At 31.7% G+C, this 21,893-nt stretch overlaps 1 protein-coding gene and 1 long non-coding RNA gene across 2 annotated transcripts in view; one reads left to right on the top strand and one right to left on the bottom strand.

The window, feature by feature from the left end:
• The first annotated feature begins 1,286 nt into the window (after positions 1-1,286).
• Positions 1,287-19,075, top strand: LOC143240617 (uncharacterized). The gene is made up of 3 exons (XR_013021861.1): positions 1,287-1,411; positions 2,939-3,036; positions 18,947-19,075. It is a non-coding gene; the product is annotated as an uncharacterized LOC143240617 (long non-coding RNA).
• The window catches only part of LOC143240616 (matrix metalloproteinase-2-like), a 97,230-nt gene continuing 93,650 nt past the window's right edge, over positions 18,314-21,893 (bottom strand). Inside the window, exons 7-8 of the mRNA XM_076483348.1 lie at positions 19,632-19,895; positions 18,314-19,099 (exon numbers count right to left, since the gene is read on the bottom strand). Coding sequence (XP_076339463.1) covers positions 18,870-19,099; positions 19,632-19,895 — 494 coding nt within the window. The 3' untranslated portion in view covers positions 18,314-18,869. The remainder of the gene's footprint in view (positions 19,100-19,631; positions 19,896-21,893) is intronic.

Below are 21,893 nucleotides of genomic sequence, written 5' to 3'. Positions count from 1 at the left end.
TTTCACTTATCCAACGTTAAAACTATTTATCTTAATTTCTATGCAACATCAGAAAGTATACCCTATTTTACACTAGCCAAAGAATATAACATTGAGAAACACGTCAATGAAAATGAAGTTTCATTCGCAAGTAAATGTAACTTATTTTCCTCAAGTAATGTAGGATACATGTAAATACTATAACTATTTATTAATTACTTCAGTTGTGGGCAGAGTACAGATAGACCAATGAGTAACTTTAGGCTTAACATCAAAGAGTCAATTAAACGTTTCTACCAACAAGATATCCACTTAGTTTTTGTACAAAATGTTACCATTAAGCGGACACTTTTTCCACATATTCTGGATTACTCTCTTCATTTGCTAGATATTAAGCTCGCTTGGTCGTTGGATGGTCTCGTAATTCTATAACTAAACATGAAGTTTCTATCTTTCTTTTAGTGTCTCGAAAAGGATCTTTTTTAATTTTCTCTTTGTTTAAGCTTCTGTTCTGAAGAGTTGATAATTTCATAATTAATGATGTTGCCCTTTCCTTAAATACTTTAAAGTTATTTTTAGGCCATTTCAAAAAAGTTTTGCAATAACTCTTGCACTATTTTCCCTTTATCCCATCATTGTCTTGATTTACACTCATTGATACTTTTATCTTCCCAACACATTGAGGCATAGCACTATTAGATTATACTTTTCGTAAATAGATAGCAGTTGCTTTAAGCGTTCTTTTAGATAGTCAGAAGTTTTTGTTTTTTTGTAAATATCTTCCATGATATTCAGATAGGAAATGTCAAGGACATGATGTTGAAAGCTATATTTTTAATGTATTAATTTAAATTTTCATTTGCTACAGGGAGTTAATCATCGTCACAGAACAACATGTTTCTAAAAAAAATATCATAAAAGTAAATTAACGTAGAATATAGGAATTTCTTCTGGTATATAGAACCAAGGATAGATTATAAATATGAGATTCGATAAAGCAGTGAATCTCTTGCAATCTAGCTGGTCAGGTTGCGGGTCTCGGGCTCAAATCCTTGTTCCACTAAAGTACAGCATTATAATGTGATAGTCAATTATACTATTCGTTGGTAGACGATAGCCCATAAGTTGGTGGTGATAACTAGTTGCCTACCTTCTAGTCTTACACTAGAGTCAACTTAAACCTTTATGAAATAATTCTAAACAAACTATGGCCACCCTATGTAACTTCCTACGCTTATGTATTCAAGTAAAACTTGCTATCTAGTACCATTTCACCCCTGTGATAATGTGTGTTTGTCTTTTCTTACAGCAAAACCACATTGGGCTATCTGCTGTGTCCACCGAGGGGAAGCGAACGCCTGATTGCAGCGCTGCAAATCCGAAGACTTGCTGCTGTGCCAGCAGGGTACCCCCTGTGATATTAAAAACACAGGTACAAAATAAAATTAGGTTTAAATTAATGTAATTAATAATCGTAGTTATGTAGATAAATCGAACACATAACTCAATATGCTTAAAAACTCAACATACATGTAAAATATATGTGACGGACAAAACCAAACATCCGTAATAGATACATACATGTATTTATAAAGCCTAACTGAGGATTATACACTGGAATTATACTTTCATACAGTATTATCATTGTGAATTTCTAACTATTTAACGCCAGTTCCGAATACCTTAGTAATGCGAAATACCATTTATAAAAGAAGAAAGTAAAGACAAAAATCATAATACACTAAAATACCGTTTTCTTATGCTCACAATAAAGTTTTTTTAACTTACTGATTTCACTGTTAGTAATGAGTTGTCACGACTAATTCAGTTGGTGAATTAGAACGTTGTTTATTGACAGATGTTAGCATAGCGAGGGAATTTTAGAAGCAACTTAAGTGTAGAATATCTACTGAAACGTTGGTCGTGGAATTAGACCTACAACTTGTGTCCAAGTGAATATAGTTTACAACAAGCATCTTGAAAGAAAACCTTAATTCCTTTAGTAGTGTAACTGGCATTATTTTGTCTGAAAAATTCAAAATAACATACCCAATTATTAAATACGTTATAACAATACATAACAAGAATTAGGATTTAATTTTCCATCTTGATGACATCTTTGAAACCACTATTGCCTTATTCTCTATATCTAAGAAATTATAGCAAAGATCCTTTAACTAAGAAATGTTCTTAGTTTTTCATGAGTGTTGTTGCATAAAGTGACTGTAGAACGCATACCAAGTGTTGAGTTTTAAATAAAATATTCAAATAGTAACAAATTGGTTAAACTACTGAATCAATTAATTTTAAAGGTATTTCTCAATTGTGACAACAAATATGATCAAATTCAAAGCACTTTAAAACTTACAAACTAAATGTTACTGATTGAATTACTTAACAAAATCCAGTCACAGGTGTTTCTCACCATTGAATAATATTAGTCACCTTGGCCACTGACTAGAGCAAGAGCTGTTGGTGATATCGTGTTTGAGTTTTCTAATGGATTTATCGCTATACAATTTTATAGTGCCTACATTTGCTTCGGTACAGTTTCCTTTTTTGCATATGACGAATATTGCTACCTATGTATTGTGCAAGTCCCACCTGTTCTCGAAATTTGTAGAGGATTCTTGAAAGTAAAAAAGCAACACTATTTGTTTTACGAAAACGCGTTAGAAAATTGTTGAAATGTCTACAAATTCACGTGATTCCTGTAAAAAACATTAAATATCATTATCGGTAAAAGACAGCGGTGTGAGGCCAATCAAGCAAGCTTGCTTAAGCGAGGCATGACAGTATCAACTCAGAATTGATGTGCTCTTTGTGGATCTGGTTCGTTGATAAAATAGTCAGTTCTAAACATGATATGACTCAGCATTGTCTGTAAGTTTGTAAAACTGTTGTATGTAAATCATTATTTGTAATAACTATTAGTATTGTTTGTTTGTTTTTCTTATAGCAAAGCCACATCAGGCTATCTGCTGAGCCCACCGAGAGGAATCGAACCCCTGATTTTAACGTTGCAAATCCGTAGACTTACTGATGTACTACCAGGGGGTAACTATTAGTAATAACCGTTATTATAAATTGTATTATTTTTATTTGCATATTAAAATATATTTGTGGTAAAAAAGGGAAATTATGTGTATCAATATAGTGGACAAATAACATAAATTTGATACATATTAACAGTTAGTTAACTATTGAATTCAAATTTCCGGTTACTTAGTAAATTGGAGATTCATTAGAAATAAAGTATATTGTTTGTTTGTTTGTTTGGGAATTTCGCACAAAGCTACTCGAGGGCTATCTGTGCTAGCCGTCCCTAATTTAGCAGTGTAAGACTAGAGGGAAGGCAGCTAGTCATCACCACCCATCGCCATCTCTTGGGCTACTCTTTTACCAACGAATAGTGGGATTGACCGTCACATTATACACCCCCACGGCTGGGAGGGCGAGCATGTTTAGCGCGACGCGGGCGCGAACCCGCGACCCTCGGATTACGAGTCGCACGCCTTACGCGCTTGGCCATGCCAGGCCTAATAAAGTATAATACGTAACAGTTTGTGCCCTTAAGCAGTTTATATCATGAAACATGGCAATGATTCATAATAGGAATCGAAAATAATTGAACAAAACTAATGAAATGCGCAAGCAAAAATCGCCTTAAACATAACGATGTAGTTCAAACAGTACTTTAAAACCCATACTATTGACTTTTGAGGCTGTACACAAAAATTCCCACATGTTAGATTTACAAAAGGCCTGGCATGGCCAGGTGAGTTAAGGCGTTCGACTCGTAATCCGAGGATCGCGGGTTCAAATCTCCGGCGCACCAAATATGTTCGCCCTTTCAGTCGTGGGGGCGTTATAAGGTTACGGTCAATCCCACTATTCGTTGGTGGTGGGTGTTGATGAATATCTGCCTTCCCTCTAGTCTTACACTGTTATATTAAGCACGGCTAGCCCAGACAGCCCTTGGGTAGCTTTGCGTAAAATTAAAAAAAAAAAAGATTTACAAGGAAACGAAAATCCGCTCAAAACGGTCTTTTTACGTTTGTTTCTTGTGTAATTGGTGTTGTCATTGCCCCTTGAAATTAGTTTTTATAAATATCTGATGTTCCTTTAATCAAAAAGCTTAAGTACATGGTGAAACAGGAATTTCCTTCCAATAATAGGTGAACGTTAGATGACTGTAATATCTAGAACACTCAATGCTTTGTATGTTATATAATGATGTCTTAAGGGAGTCATCCCCTAAATTATCTATTAATTGAACCAAAATACATATAATATTAAATTATATCACTAACATTTGTAAAATATTGCTTCAAAAGTAATTTAGAGAGATGTTGTGGACACATGTTTTCTTTAGAAAGGCTGCTTTTCCACTGGTAACATTTTATACGCGCTTGGTAGTGGTTGTGTCTTGGTCTATGCATCTCATTGCTCATTGCTATGCATTATATAAAGAATTTAGGCATACAGAAACTATAAACGTTCGCTATATTCTCATACAAATCTCCATGACAATCTCCAGCTGCAGTTTATCATTGCACATCTGGAATTAATGCAAACAAGCAGTCAATAGCTACAGTAAATAATTATGCACCATATTAGTTAACTATTACTATGTTTATTATCATTACAATTTATAAAAATAACTATCATATGAAGTAGTCCTATAGTTGAGTATAAAAACAGGCAATAAGCAAAATAAATAAAAAACTGGAAATTTAAAACCTGCAAATAAGGATCATAGAAAAGTAAGTAAATAAGACTTAAAATGCAGTGTAATTCTTGGTATACAGTATCTCCAGTCTTGTTTCCTTTCGTTTTTTACGATCCCTATTTGTAGATTGTTCTTAAATTACTAAATTTTTATTCAACTTATTATCCTTACAGAATGAAGTACAACTTGCCCTCTAATACCATTTCTCCCTTGTGATATTAAAAAAACAAATGTTAAAATATTTGTATATTTTATAAGATACCTTGATATTTATATTATTCATATAAGTATAAGTTTATTTATAATCTCTGGAAGTTGATTAGCTCGTATAAAATAACTGTTTGCTAGTTTGTGTGTCGTCAGTAGTAAATCATTCATGTTAACCTGTTTCATTATTTGTGTTAACTTGGTGGAATGCCGCAATTCAAACATCTAATTTCTTCTTAATAAATAATGAGTAATGGGCCCGGCATGGCCAAGCGTGTTAAGGCGTTCGACTCGTAATCCGAGGGTCGCGTGTTCGAATCCCGGTCGCACCAAAGATACTCGTCCTTTAAGCCATGGGTGCGTTATAATGTAACTGTCAATTCCACTATTCGTTGATAAAAGAGTAGCCCAAGAGTTGGCTGTGGGTGGTGAAGACTAGTTGCCTTCCCTCTAGTATTACAGTACTAAATTAGGGACGGCTAGCGCAGATAGCCCTCGAGTAGCTTTGCGCAAAATTAAAAACAAAACAATTAGTAATATATAATTTAAAAGGAAATGAAGAGTTAATAATTTCCTGACCAATTTTGTGTTGTTGCTTGTTGAGTTAGATCACCTAAAAAAAGAAAAGGCAACTTTAATTCGAATGTAAGCAATTTAGGAGAAATAGTTTACCTGTGCCATACAGTGATTGTACTTCTCGCGCGTTCACAGTTAAACAATAAAAATATACTACAAAATAGAGTAAATATGGCAGGGTAAAGAGAAACTTTTAAATCAACCAAATAATCCTATACTGTACATGTTAACACGACGAGACATCCTATATATTGAGTTAAAGGTACATTGTAATTAGTGACCTACAGTAATATCAAATTCAACTCAAATATTCCGATCACTTTCGGAACTCGATGGTATACAGAGATTTTCATCCAAGGGAATTCAAGCTGTTTCCAGTTAGTCTGAAAATACTAATATCGTAAAGCCAACAAAAAACAGGGCATCAACATCCACACTTTCTGCAGAATTACCTTAAAGCTGCAAATGTGATGAATTGAATATAGAGATTCTAGAAATTAGAAAATAACTTGGAAGCATAAAAGTTGATGCTAAGCAATTAATAAAATAGCGAATTCGAAAAGCTTATCCTGCAAATATTTACTGGAATAATCCTACGAAGAACCATTGTATATGGTCCATGAGGAAATGTCTGCACAAAAATCTCTTTACGAAACATTTATTGTTTCAACTGTATTTAACAATACAAACAAAGGACCAGAGACGTTAGGCAATTTTGATGTCATTACGGGATGCACATCTAAAGTTTGTTGAAATAATCAAAGAATAACTACTTAACATCAAGAGTTCAACCCTAGGAAACGTTACAGTAATCATAATGAGAAGGTCATATTCAGAAAGGGTAAGAATGGAATGTTACGTTTAATAACAAGTAAGGGAGGCTGTTTTTAGAAAAAAGACAAGTTGACTTTTATTAAAACAATTGTGGTGGATTTTTATTTCATAAGAAACATTGACAATTGAATGTCAGGAAAATCTTGTGTAAAATCAATTTATGCGACAAACAGGAACTTACGGAATCGACAATATGCATGAAATCCTGTTTTATAGTGTGCAAAAAATATTCTAAACAGAGTGTAAATCATTTTAGATCTTGACATACGAAATTAAGTATTTATATGTGTAGGCTTTAATGGACTGTATTCGCCATAAATATGTTAAAACATAGCTGGGAATTTCTTCGTTTTACGACGTATTTTGCCCTGGGTGGCGTCTTGGTAAGAATGAAGACTTATAATGGTAAAAATCAGGTTTCGATTACCGTGGTGGGAACAGCACAGATAACCCATTGAGCAATTTGCGCTTATCAACAAACAAACAAAATAAAGTAACAAAACACTATCTTGAAATAATCTCAGTGCAGTGACAGCTTGTCACGTGCTACTTACTAAATGCACATATATCATTATAAAATAAACGAAGAAATAATTTTGCAATGTCTACAGGTACAGAGAGTTACATTAGTGTTAAAAAGTTACTCAGCAGTTTTTGATTAACAGTGAATGAAATAGCTTTGCAGTACAACTTCTATACAAATTAAAAATGAATAAAAAATACTCACTGTTTCGATTCAATTTCCAGGTAAATAAATTATAATGAGCTCTTGAGGAAACACGACATGTCTATCTAAAACACAGATACAACTTAAAATTAGTTTTAAATGAATGTAATTAATAATCATAGTTATGTAGATAAATAGAACACATAGCTCAATATGTCTGAATACTCAACATACATGTATAATATAAGTGACTGGCAAAAGCAGACACCTGTAATAAATACATATTTGTAAAGACTAACTGAGGATTATACACTAGAATTATACTTTCATACAGTATTATCACTGTGAACTTCTAACTAATTAGCGCCAATCCCGAATGCTTTAGTTGGTTTGGTTTGGTTTGTTTTGAATTTCATGCAAAGCTACACGAGGGCTATCTGCGCTAGCCGTCCTTAGTTTAGCAGTGCAAGAATAGAGGGGAGGCAGCTAGTCATCACCACCCACCGCCAACTCTCGGGCTACTCTTTTATCAACGAATAGTGGGATTGACTGTCACATTATAATGCTCCCATGGCTGAAAAGGCGAGCATGTTTGCTGTGACGGGGATTCAAACCCGTGACCCTAGGATCTCAAGTCCTGTGCCTTAACCACCTCATCATTCCGAACTCGATTGTAACAAGCTGTAAAATACGTATTGCTTCACCGTGTATCATAGAGGTATAACTAACATGGATATGTAAGAGGTAAATTACTTTTAGTATTTTTATTATTATTTAACAACTTTATGTTCAAAATATAAAAGTAATAATGAAGTTATAAAAATAAAACATTGCAGTCTGTATTATAAATCCCTATTATAACTATACTTAGTAGGTACTTTTTGGTTGTTATAAAGTTTACAATAGTAGTGTAAATGTTATTGTAATCATTATTAAGCCCCCCGCTGGTACAGCGGTATGTCTCCGGATTTACAACGCTAAAATCAGGGGTTCGATTCCCCTCGGTGGGCTGAGTAGATAGCCCTATGTGGCTTTTCTATAAGAAAACAAACAAACAATCATTATTACATTTCAAACTTGTCGTCAGTTAAGTGATCTTAGTTGTAAGCGCGGCAAAATGTGTGCTTAAGTAATTTTCATATGATGTTTTTGAAATTTGTTTGATTACAAAAATATTTTTCATAGGTTTTTAAATGGTATAAAATATTTTGTTTGTTTTTTTCGTTGTTACAAACCTAAGTATGAATATGATTTTTGGCGTTATAAGCCCCAAAGATTGTAATTTCTAACCGTTTAGCCAAAGCTTACAGAAATACTGTAGGTCACATTCACTAGTTTCCAATATGATTTCTAAAAGCTTTATTGTTACAAGTGAGATCACGAATACAAGAAAATGTTTTTCGTTGTTCAGTTTTCATCTTCAGAACACATTAAATGTTCGCTATTTGTTGATTCTAAATACGTTATTCTAGAAAACGAATTCGAATAATGTTTTTTTTTTTTTTGTCGAATTTTGTCCAAAGCTATTCGAAAGCTATCAGCGCTACCCATCACTAATTTTGAAGTGATAGAATTAGGGGAAAGAAACTAATCAACACGCTATCACCACCAACACTTGAGTTACTCTTCACCATTGAATAGTGGCATATTAGTGGATTTAATCGTACCTTATAACACTCGCAAGGCGAAAAGACGAGCATTTTTTTATGACTGGATTAACCTAACATAATGTTTAGAGATATCTCGATTATCTTATCTCCTAAACTCAGCTAAAATTCTCAAATAATTTAACGTAAGAAAATCTTAAAGACAGTCCTTATCATTTATGTGGTATCAAGCTTTCTTTTGAACGCACTTAATTTACTTCTTCCACAAAATTTGAAAGCAATCCATTCTAAAGGTCGGCTATTCTGTTATAAAAATAAAATTGTTTTTGCTAAAGATGTCTCTTACCTTGCCAAAATTTATGTGTCACCTAGTCCTACTATTGTTACCATGAAGTGTGAAAAAAAAATTATACATTGACATTATCTTTAAAATCTTAAATACCTTAATCAGACATTCTAACTCTCCATTAATTTCCAATATAAAAAACAATTTTGTAAATCTTAATCTCTCCTCATATGATAATCCCTACATCCCATACACCATTCTAGTAACTCTCTTCTGAATCGTTTCCATCAATTAAATGTCCTTTGAAAACTGAACATAATACTTAAAATGTTGCCTAACCAGTGACCTTTACAATGAAATTATAACCTCTTTAGGCTGATATTCAATATTTCTGTAGATACAGCCTAAAAACCTATTTATTCTACCACTAGCAAAAGCAAACTGCTTGCATGGATTAAGAGAGAGATCAATCATCACTCAAAGATCTTTTTCTTTAATGACACTGTTAAGGTTATTCTTGTCAAAATTACACTTATATTATAAACTGTGATAACCTACATGTATTATCTTGAATATATTATAATTAAAACCCATCTGCCATTTATTTTCTCAACTTACTAAATGATCTAAATCTTTTTGTAAAGCAGTAGCATCTCTTTACAGTTAGCAACATCCAAGACCTTAATACCATCAGCAAATTTAAGTGATTTATTGACCATTTCTTATTTATGTCATTGATGTAAATTAAAATTTGCAAAGGTCCTAACACAGAGCCCTAAGGTATCCCATTTGTGACAATATTTCAGTTTGACTGAACTCCAGTTTTAACAGTCCAGTGTTTTCTTCCATCCATCCACTCTTTTATCCAAATAGATAATTTATTTCCTACACATAAAAAGATATTTTTATAAGCATTTTATGTGGCACTTTGTCAAAGGCTTCTTGAAAATCCAGATACATTAAATGTACACTCTCACCATTATCTGCATAAGCAGTAACCTTTTCAAAGAATATCAAAATATTTGTAAGGCAAGATTTTCCCTTAGTGAAACCATGTTAACTATTTAGTAAAATTCTAAATTTTATTAAATAACTTTGCAAGGCATCTTTTATTAGACCTTCCAAAACTTTTCCCACAATTCATGTAAGACTAATAGGCCTATAATTATTGGGACAATTTTTTTTACCTTCTTTAAAAAGAGAAGTGATATTAGCTAATGTCCCTTGCTTGTACAGCAGTATGTCTTCAGTTTTACAATGCTAAAATTAAGGGTTCGATTTCCCTTGGTGGACTCAGCAAATAGCCCAATGTGGCTTTGCTATAAGAAAACACATGCACATACATACATTAACTAACTTTCAATCCTCTAATACTTGCCCACTATTCAAGGAACTACAAAAAAATAGAAGCAAGTAGCTAATATATATCCAATCTTTAAACTCCTTCAAAATCCTTGGGGAAACATTATCTGGCCCAGGAGCTTTATTATTTTGTAAAATTTCCATTTTTTTAACTTTGAGTTAATAGAATAATATTTTCTGACCCTATTGCCATCTATCAACTGTTCAAGATACAAAGGCATTGACAATGTTTAAATATTCATTGTTGAAAACTGAAGAAAAAGTATAATTTAAAAACCCAACTATCTTATAATCGTCAGTTACAAGCCTTCCTTTACCATCCCTCAATCGTCCTATACCAATACTAACACTTTGTTTTCTTTTAATTACTTAAAAAAATTCTTACAGTTGATTTTTACATTTTTAGCCAACTTTTTATACATCCATTTTAATTTAGTGTTTGACCAACTTTCTTAACCTTCTATAATCTCCCATCATACTAGTCAATTTAAATTTCTTATGCCTTTATTTATTTTTATTCCTTATACCCTTTGTTAGCCAACCTGGTCTTTTACTTGCAGCAACTCTTTTCTGTTCTATAAGGAATATGTTAATCTTTACTATGTATAAAGTTATCCTTAAAAATGTCTCACACCTCATCAGTGTCTCCAAATAACTCAGCTGCCCAAATGACAACAGATAATTCCTTTTGCATTCCTTTAAAATTTGCGTTTTTGAAATTTGTAACTTAAAATATCATTATTTCTTATCTCCATGTGCAGCAAAACATCAAAACTAATAGAGCAATGATAACTTTCACCCAGATGTTCTTCAATTTCCACTCTCTTGACTCCATACCCATAATTGATTTTCCATGACAGCTGCCTAGTTTAACATTAGCATTTGAATTTTGTCCAATAGATGAGATATGTCTAATGTATACAGGAGATACAATCATAAACATTATTTGTTATGACTTTAAGATGACAACTAGGATTGACAATGGATTCTTTACTAAAATATTCTAAATTCTTATTTTATGTTAAATTCATTATTGTTTTATAGTGCTAATTTTAATTGTCTGCTAACAATTAATATGATTAATAATATTGAAGTAATTTATTTCATTATACATATATATATATATAATAAGGTTTAATGTACACTTCAACAGGCAACTACATGTTGTATTACATAATGTATCACACTTCCACCTGTGGTGTTGAGTAATGTATTGCTCCATAGATATTGACTGAAGATTTCTCATAATGATGTATAAGAAATACTAAGTATTAAACCATTTACTTATTAAAATGTTTCATATTTAAAATAATACATAAAACAGTAAACATAAGACAAACAAAGACTTGTTATAAGACTCATATTTTGAGCACATCAACTTCTTTTAGAATTTATTGATTCATACCATATTTGACATTTACAGAGAAATAAAAACCTTCTAAACATTAATACGATAAAACAGGAAAAATACATTACGTCTTTGAGGTTTATATGCTGGGCAGATTGGGAGCCTAAAATGGCCTAGAAGCATGGGCGTAGATCCTGGGGGGATGGGGGATACATCCCCCCTCATTTTAGGTGGTGGGTATGGTGCATACAATCATCTCCCCTACAGTTTGGTCTGTTGAATTATTTTATTGCATCACAGGCCTACAAATTGTGTGTTTGTACTTCTGATTCTCATGTTCTTACCAATCGAATTACATATTAAGCCTAGATGTAGGCTTTTTCAGTAACTGAAATGTACATCTTTAATATAGGCGTGCTAAGTTTTTCGATCTAAGCAATAGTTTGTAAGTATCAGTTAGTAGGCCTAAGTATACATGCAAGTATCGTGGCAACAAGATTACTCTGTGACTGCATGTTTACAGCTTTCAGGTTTATGTAATCAGAGATTGCCAGTTTGCAAATTGAACAGCCCACATAAGTGGTTGCAAAAATCATCCCCCCCATCGGGTGTAAAAAATCTACGCCCTTGCCTAGAAGAATACTCTATCAGGTTGATGTATATATATGTACATGGTTATAGTAAGCTAGTCAGTAGCACTGGGAGAGTATAACCAGGTTATCATCCCATTGGCTCAGGGGTCACAAATCCAATAGAATTTTTGTCTGGTGCCCAAGCAGCTCAATCCACCTCTGTTTATATGTGTGCAGATGTAATAAACTATTTTTACTCCAGGAATCTTCAAATATACACATTTTTGCACATAAGGAAACAATTAAACAGGGATAGATCTTACAATTAGAATTAGTTGGTCAAGAGAATTATTAGATTATAATTAGTATTAGGTATGCATAGGTTTCAAGCCTGGTGTACATGAAAGCACATGTTTGTAGTTTTCATGAAATGCAACATAAATAGAAGTATTGTTTTAGTATTTCTTGTAAATTATGAGATTATACATATTTGAAATTACTAATATTTATAATAAAGAGCTTTACACCATAAACTTTATCAGTATAAAGTGTATCCTGTTTCATCATTTTGTTTTCAATGGCTGTAACTAACAAAGTCATATATGACAAAAGCTGACCCAGTAATAGCAAGCTGCTAAAACACAACCTACATACCACATATAAATTTTGCTAGCTATCACTGTGCTAGAATATCTTTAGCATTACATAAATAATGTAATGTAATGTAAAAAATTACATAGCATTGCATAAGTTATGCAGCCCAGAGAAACCTAATGTTAAATTATCCATTATGAAAAATACGATTAAGTATGACAATAAAAACATAATTCCAACATAATCTTCTTACTGAAACTTTGAGCTAAATTCTAAAACATAACATCCACATCTTCAAGAAAATGAATAACATCTGTGTATAAAACATTGCTACACATAAACCTCCCAGATACCCTATTGTTTTAGAGCAGATGTGGTCAAATGTTTGGCAATAAATATGTTAAATATAAACAAAGATAATGTGTAAAAACATTAGGTTATACATTTAACATACTCAGGCAGTGATGAAAAGAGGCTAAAATAAGATCACCATTTATAATTCTACAAGTTTAAGTTTTTTCTGATACATGTACAATAACATAAAAAAATTAAAAACACTAAGCACCACTAAAACAAGGTAATACCATTACCACAAGTCACACATAAACACACACACACTTTAAATTCTTATAAACTAACTAATTCTAAAATTTTCAGTTGTTTTCAAGTTAAAAATTAAAACAAAACAAACATTCCTAATTACCTGAAATAATTCATTAAAATATTATGCACTAAATATTATTTAAATTTGCTTTGTTGAAAAGAAAATCATACAGATATATGTACAGTGTTTGTGTCAGTATCACAACAATAAAAGTATTCAAGAGTTATAGAAAGATAATGTTATTGCAATTTTAGACATATATTGTGACTGTTTCTTACTTTTGTGTTGGTAATATACATAGAACAACAGAAGAAGAAACATGGTTGCCTGTATAGGACTCAAAGAACTTATTTTTAAAATGTTGACTTTAACATAGCTATTATGGACATTAGTAAAACTACTGCTTACTGTTAATGAAACAAATAACAGAATATAATAATTTTTAATTACTTTTATGATTACTCGTATCGCATTTCTTAGTCATATAGTTAAACAAAAGTTTTGTAAGTTCCTTGTTGTTTAAAAGAAAAGTTTTTTTCTCTTTTTCAAGTTATTTGCAAGTTATGTAATGTGAAATCAGTAATGTTATTTTATGAACAGACTTTACTATTTGTGATATTAATAACAAGAGATGAAGAATCTTTTAAAAAATATAAATACCACAATCTGTTAACATTTTTAAGGATAAAGAAGGTTATTAAAACAATGGTAGAATTCCAAATTGTTGATGTACATTGTAAGCTCATAACATGGGATTGAAATTTTAAACAACGTGCATATAAAACAGGTCAATCATTCATATTAATGTTATTTTCTTAATAATTGAGGTTTGCAGAAGTTGATTAAACAAATGTAGTAGTAGTAGTCCAATTACATTGAAGTACACATCTTCACCTGCCATGTCCAAAGACAGCTTAAGAAAAATGAAAGCATGCACACATGAAAAACAAAAACATTATATACATGATAATCCAAATAATATGAAAGATTCTTTTATGGATAGATTAAGTTTTATTGAAAAAAAATTATATATGCAATGCTTATAACTTTATAAATAATTTAATAAAAGTTGAATTTTTATGCAGGACTAAGACATCAAGCTCTTTTGTATGAAAAAATAATACTTCATGAAAAAGAAAAAAATTTTCATTGCACTACCACATATATCAATTCAACTTGATAGAAAAAATAATGTAGAAGTTTTATTAGGTTCTGAGGCATACACACTAAACCTTTTAAATAAAATAAGAGTAATTTAACTTAGCTCAAGCAAAATAAGTGAATAAGTCAGATAATACTTTTAATCAATTACGCTATGGTATGAGTTTAAGAGTTTCTTTAACAATAGTTATTATTGTTCCCAAACACTTTTTAATACATCTACATATAATGTTCCTTCTTGCTCACATGTATCACTTACTGGTATAGTTTTTCAATATATTCAGAAAAACACCCAAAAAACTTGAGTTTTCTCAAGCTTTCTTTGAAAGCACTAATGTCTTTGGTTATAAATCAGTTTTCAAAAAGTTGTTTGAGCTTATGGGTTTATTTTCATACTTTTTGGTTATTTCTTTGAAAGTGCTATAACTTTTGTGTCATTTTCCAGAGAAATTTTTAAAAAAGTGCTTTATCTTTTGGATCATTTCACAGAGTTCACTTGTTGAAAGTGCTTTACATTCTGAATGGTTCTAAGCAAACCAATTATCAAAGGACTATAGATTTTGAGCCATGTTTTGGAATTAATAATTGCTATTTTGTGTTTCATAGTATTACCTTACAAAATGATATTTTTTGTTATTACATCACAAACAGTTTTTTGTTATTAAATATTTTTGCTATAACAAACTTTTGAGTAAAAAATTTTTAGGGGCAACATAATGCTATTTAAGTTAAAAGTTACAAATGATTAAAAAAATTAGGGTAAATGCTCAGTTCAACAAAGTTGCTGACATAATATCAATAATGATATTTTAAGGTGCTTGTTAGTAACCATCAAGGTTTTTAAAATGTGCTTATTATATAATTTGTTTCAGATTGTTTGTACAAAGCTGCACAAAGGCTATCTGCACAAAGTCATTTCTAATTTTAAACTGAAAGACTAGATGGGAGGCAACTAGTCAGCAGTGGTTATAGCCATAAAGTTAGGAGTGTGTTTTTGTGGCAATAGGCCACAAATATAAATCTTTAAAATCTCACAGTCCAAGCACCTAACCAATAAGTTGACCCTGGCCCTTTACCATACCAAAATCTTAAATTTTCTTTACCAAATAAGAACAAATTAGTCGATGATATCTCAACCTTACATCTGATAGTTTTGTTTTCTGTAATTCTGTTATAAGAAATATAAGCTTTTACTTAAATGATTTCTTGTTCGGTTGACATCATTGAAGTCCCCTGTTTATAACAATATGCCAAAGATGAAACCATCAGTGTTACATCCCAAGAAAATCAGAACAGATTTTATTTTCATCTTAGGGAATACTGAAATAATTATGAATTCTGGAATTCTGAATATATTGATTGAAGATTCCTCATACTGTAACTCGGAGAGATTAAGTATTAAACCAAGTAGTGTTTAAAATTATGTGTTTAAAATATTGTACACATGGTAAACATAAAATAAACAAGAAGTACTGTTACAGCCTCATACTGTGAGCACATCAAGTACTTCTCTTGTAAGTTTTACATACATTTCACTTTTGACTTTTGAGTTATCTGAAACATTACAAAAAGATAATACTAAAAGTATCCAAAGAAAACCCACAAGTTCTAGATTTTTAGATTAAAAACATATTAGGTTGTCCAGAAATAAATGTTGGAGTTCTCACAATGACATTTAGAACTTAAATATTGAGTAACTTATCGTTGGCTGGTTGGTTTAACCCAATGTGTGTTGCTTGCAAGGTTTCTTAATTGTCTGCTGTTTCAATTCTACTCAGGGTAAGTTTTGCAACCCCAAGGTAGCATGGACAAGAAGGACTTTCATCTAATTTTTCTCTATCACTTCAAACTTGGACGAAAAGTTAAGAAAACTACATGGAACATCAACCAGCCATTTTGCCATGGATCTGTCACTGAATATACGGGTTTTGACATGGAGGTGAAAGTCTTGAAGACCATGAAGGTTATGGAAGAAAGCCATCCTTAGATTAAAACACATTAAAGGAAGCAGTTGAGATAGGCCCTAGCACAACAGTACATGAGCTTGTAGAAAAGCTAGACACAAGCAAATCAAACATTGTAAATCACCTGAGTGTGATTGGAAAGACGAAAAAATTAGATAAGTGGGTTCTGCATGAGCTGACTGAAGATCAACAAAATTGGCATAATGAAACCTGCTCTGTGCTGCTATTGTGGAACCAAAGTGATCCATTTCTTGAACAGATAGTGATATACGATGAAAAGTGATTCTGTAGACAATCGGAAATTACCTGTACAATGACTCAATTGCTAAACAGCCCCAAAGCATTTTCCAAAGCCCAAGTTTCATCATAGAAAGGTCATGGTGGACAGTAACTGGCATCATTCACTACAACTTTTTGGATCCAGAGGAAACAGTCACAGCAGACAAATACTGTCAAGAATTGACTGAAATGCATCAGAAGTTGCACAAGAAACAACCAGCTCTGGTCAACTGAAGGAGTCATATTCTTCTTCATGACAATACTTGCCCCTATGTGTCAAGGATGATGCTCCAAAATTTGAATGAATTGGGAATTGAGGTTCTGCCTCATCCACCTTATTCCCCAGATATTTCCCTTACATAATTTCATTTTTTCAAGCATTTTGATAACTTTTTGAACAATAAATGCTTTTGAAACGAGGCAGTTGCAGAAAAAGCTTTAAGGGAGTTCACTGACCATAGAAGCTCTGACTTCTACAGCAGGGGCATAAACAGCATCATTACACATTGGCAAAAGTGTATTGAAGCAAATGGTGTTTACTTTGATTAAAGCTTATTTTACAACACTGGCTTATACTTTTACAAACGTCACAGTTAAAAAACAACATTTAATTCTGGACAACCTAATAATTTACATGTGCATTACAGATGTAAATTTACATGAGAAATATTATTTTGAAATGGAAGTTTATTAAAATATGATTTTTTTTGCCTAATATTTGAAGCTTGTAATATTCTGATAAAACCTAAAACTATTTAGAGTGCAATAAAAACCCTTAACAATTAGCAACAAAATAACACACCATTAAATATGGCATATCTTGTTCTCTTGTATTTTTAATATTGTTAAGATGGAATACAAATTGAGTTTTTATTTTTAAAATAAAAACTCACAAAAGCCTTGTTTATAATCCTAACCACAAAGTTAGCTTTTCCAGTTAAAATGTAACTTTCAATGGTGATCAAGTCTTCTGAACAAATGGCAAGTACTTATACTTGTAACTAAGACTGCTTGTCTTTGACAGATAAACTGGTAGTACATGAAATCCAATTTTTTACAAGTACTTATACTTGTAACTAAGACTGCTTGTCTTTGACAGATAAACTGGTAGTACATGAAATCCAATTTTTTATCACCCTTTTTTTAAGCAATAGATAAATATTTTAGTACCAATGGCACATCTTTAAAGAGATGGATAAAAGCTTGACAAAATTATTTTGATTTGAGGATAGAAGCAATCCTTTATATTTTAGTCCATTTATTTTGGGTCACTGACCATAAAATAGGTAAGCAGGAGATGCTGGATAATGAAGGCCACTAGAAAGTTTTTAAATTGTTAATATTTTAAGAATTTTAGTTGGATTGTGTTTGTGACTTTATAAACACTTTGGCTGATCAATTTCTTTTATCACAAAACTAAATGTTTAAAATATACATATCCTTTCCCTTTACAAAAATTAATATCATGATGGCTTTTGATTATGGTTTCAATGATTCTGACTGATATTACCACCTTTAGTTCATTAAATAATTTACTATTATTCAACTTGGACAATAATTTTTTATTCACTTCAGTATATCTGTCTTTCTATATAAATATCTTTACAATCAGTTTAGTATGTAGATTAAAGAAATTAGAGTTGGTATCCTTTAAATGACTACATTATTGGTAAGAGTTATTAGATTCACAACTGTAGTGGCTACAATGGTAATTACAGTGAAAAAAAAAAGAGAGTCATATTTATAATTAATGCAAGCCAAGACAGAACGTTTTCTGGTGCAATAATTTATAACTTTAAAAATAAACAAAAATTAATATGTATTGAATATAATAATTTGAGTTTTGCAGGTAGTTTATGAGAAATATAGGACAATTTCTTTCCATTCTCATGCTCAAAGTCACACTTTTATAGGATGTAATTTCATCACTACTAGCCTGTTTCTCTTACTGTTGGATAGGATCTTTATCTTCTTCATCCTCTTCTTCTTCAGTCACATATAATGAGAACATAATCACAGTGCTTCAAATATAACTATCAGTAAAAAGTATAAATTGCATAAATACTCAAGCATCATGTACTCTTTGTTCTTGATTCCTTAACACAATAAAAACTGTAAAAACAATGTAACAGTAAACAACCACCAAACCAAATTATTATTTTTCAATAACACAGGAACAACTGAATTTCCATCAAGAGACAACTGTGGATTAGTTCTAGGACAACCAAACCAAGCTTCAGAGATTTGTTGCTGCTGTGGATCAGCAACATTCATCTTTTGATCATTAAAAGTCCAAAAGAACTTACTTTTAAAAAAGTAAGTTTTACCTGAAAAAATCAAATGAACAATAAATTAGATAAATAATAAGATAAAGTCTATTTTCTAAAATTCAGTGCTTTGTATTAAAACATTTTTCAAATAATCTATTTTAATTATATGTATATGGGTTATTTATGAACACTTCAGTATATATACCTGTGGCTATAAAGTATCTTCTTACAAGTTTTACATATATTTGTATTCTGTATATTTGATTGAAGATTAAAATGTGATTAAAGCAGTTCTTTTGTTGCTTGTGCATCTTTGGAAAAACTGAGAGACAGAAAACAGCAATATTTGGAATAGAAATATTTGTAAGCATATTTATCAACTAATAAAATATAAGCAAATATTCAAGACTGAAATTAAATAATTGAAAAAGTTTTCATCCTATGTGATTTACATTTTTATCTGCAACTGTGTGTTTGTGACCCCCACTTCTGGTGTAGGAATTGAAATCTTGTGAAATATATTTATTTTAAGGACTTAAATGTAACTAGTTTTGATCTTTAAAATTTTTCAAATAAGTTTGTTGTTTACCATCACTATATTGAAAGGTTGCATCAATATTATAGGGGATGCCCCTCCATGTTTTAATATCTCTGGGATAATCTAGTTCTACTACTCCTTCAGTTTCACTGTAACGCCAGTATTGTTCCCCACTGAACAGATATGTTTTTCCATTGTGCCCCCACACCATGGCTCCATCAATCTTCTGCAAACTTGTTGGCAGACCAAGATCCGTTAATGGTCGAGGATATCCTGCCTCTGGTTTGTTTCCATTATATAGCCAGTACTGATTTCCTATGGAGGAAAAGTTAGTTGAACATTTAGAGCTCATGGTTAAGAAATTATCTTAACCCTAAGTGAAAATGAAATGTACAAATAAAATACTTGTTTCCATATTAACAGTGCTTCATTAAAAACATATACATGTGCACCAATAATTACATTTTTGTTAAAAAAAAGTAAAATTTTTAATCACTGTGCAAAAACGATATAATATACAATACTATGGAAGAGTGTTAGGACAGGAGAGTATTTTGACATTCTTTCTATTTAATGGTACTAATTCTTCCAGACCATTACATAATGTAAACTTTAACATTATAGTAATGCTTCATTGATCCATATTGACAACTGAATGAGGGTAAGTGAGAATACCTATCATTCTTTAGAATTTCCATATACTTGTAACAAGGGCATGTCATACATTCTGCTTGAATGAACACAGTGATCAAATTTAGGGTCTGAAATAATTGTCATGGTACTCCATGCAGTGTCTTAACTATATAGAAAGAAGCTAATAAGGAGGTATTGCATGGTATTGGTACTTGCAATAAGAAATCAATTTAATAGCACTTCACAAATAAGCCTTGATATAAGCATTATTTAACACTATATATTAACACTATATTGCTGTGGCCAAAAAGTGTAAAGAATTGTCAGTAAAGCAGAGAGTTTACATAAAAGCTTTATGTGATGCTGGTTGGTCTTCAACAAATTACTGCAGACTTGAAATGTTCCCCAAACACTATCAAGTACATCCTTGATCATGAGACAGATGAATTTAAAAATATAAAAGGAAGAGACAGAACACCTAAACTCAGTGATACTGATGTTCATTATCTTTGTTTATGCAGCCTTCGGGACAGATGGAAGACTGCCACTGATATAAAGCATGAGACAAATTACCATCTATCGAATAACAAAAACGTGTCCAGATCTAAAATATCAAAAAGACTCAGAGAGAATGGAATATTTGGTCAGAAAGTAGTTAAAAAAACTTCAATTTTCACATACTGTCAAGAAACTGAAATTTGCTGAAAGGTACAAAAACTGGACTGTTGATGATTAAAAAAGGTTATTATGGATGGATGAGTCCAAGTTTGAAATATATGGTTCAAAGTGTAGGTTGTATGTCCAGCAGAAAAAGGAGAAGGATGCTTATCTCAATGCATATTACCTACCGTGAAGCACTGGGGAAGCAGTGTAATGGTTTGGGGGTGTATTTCTGCTGAGGTGACAGAGAGTATTTGCAAGTACCATCAAACACTGATCTACCATGGTATGCCCAGTGGTTTACATATTGTTAGTAAAGAATACTACTATCAAGAAGATAATGATCCCAAACACTCATCCAACCTCTGCAACTATTACTTAGCTAAGAAAGAAGATGCTGGAATCATTCAACTGAAGCAATGGTCCTCACATAGCCCTACTCTCAACCAAACTGAGCAGATCTGGAATTTAATAGATCAAAATTCGACAATCAAAAGTTACTTACAAAGAAACTTTAAGGGATGATATTAGAAACATTTAGAATAAAAATCCAAAGGAGACACTTTGATTAAATGTGTAACAATAATGCCTGAAAGACTGTTTGCAGTTATTAAAGCAAATGGGGGGACACATAAAATATTAACTATTTGCTAATGGCAAACACTTCAGTTGAATTTCTGTTCTACTAAATATGCTGAACTTTATAACATTTGATGTTTTACATTTAATGTACCTTTAACTTACCTTCCACTGTTCTTTGAAAGTAGCCTGAAATCTAACTTTTTACTTTTACCCTCTACTTCTGCACAGTACTGTATTCACTCTGTTTAGATGTGGTGATTAAAGCTGGAAGTGCATACTTAAATATTAAAAGGTAATGAGTGTAAAATTTTGTTTTGACTTATTAGAAAAATTATTAGTCTTGCGAAGAAGTATGGAAATACTGTGTGTTGCTATTAGTTTTAAATGGATTTAAATTTCATTTAGATAGTATTCAGATGCAAAAAAAAAATTAAACAT

This window comes from Tachypleus tridentatus, chromosome 13, assembly GCF_004210375.1.
Source record: "Tachypleus tridentatus isolate NWPU-2018 chromosome 13, ASM421037v1, whole genome shotgun sequence".
Taxonomy (NCBI): Eukaryota; Metazoa; Arthropoda; class Merostomata; order Xiphosura; family Limulidae; genus Tachypleus; species Tachypleus tridentatus.
Note: the sequence above shows the minus strand (reverse complement) of the source record. Positions and strands in the feature narration are given on the sequence as shown.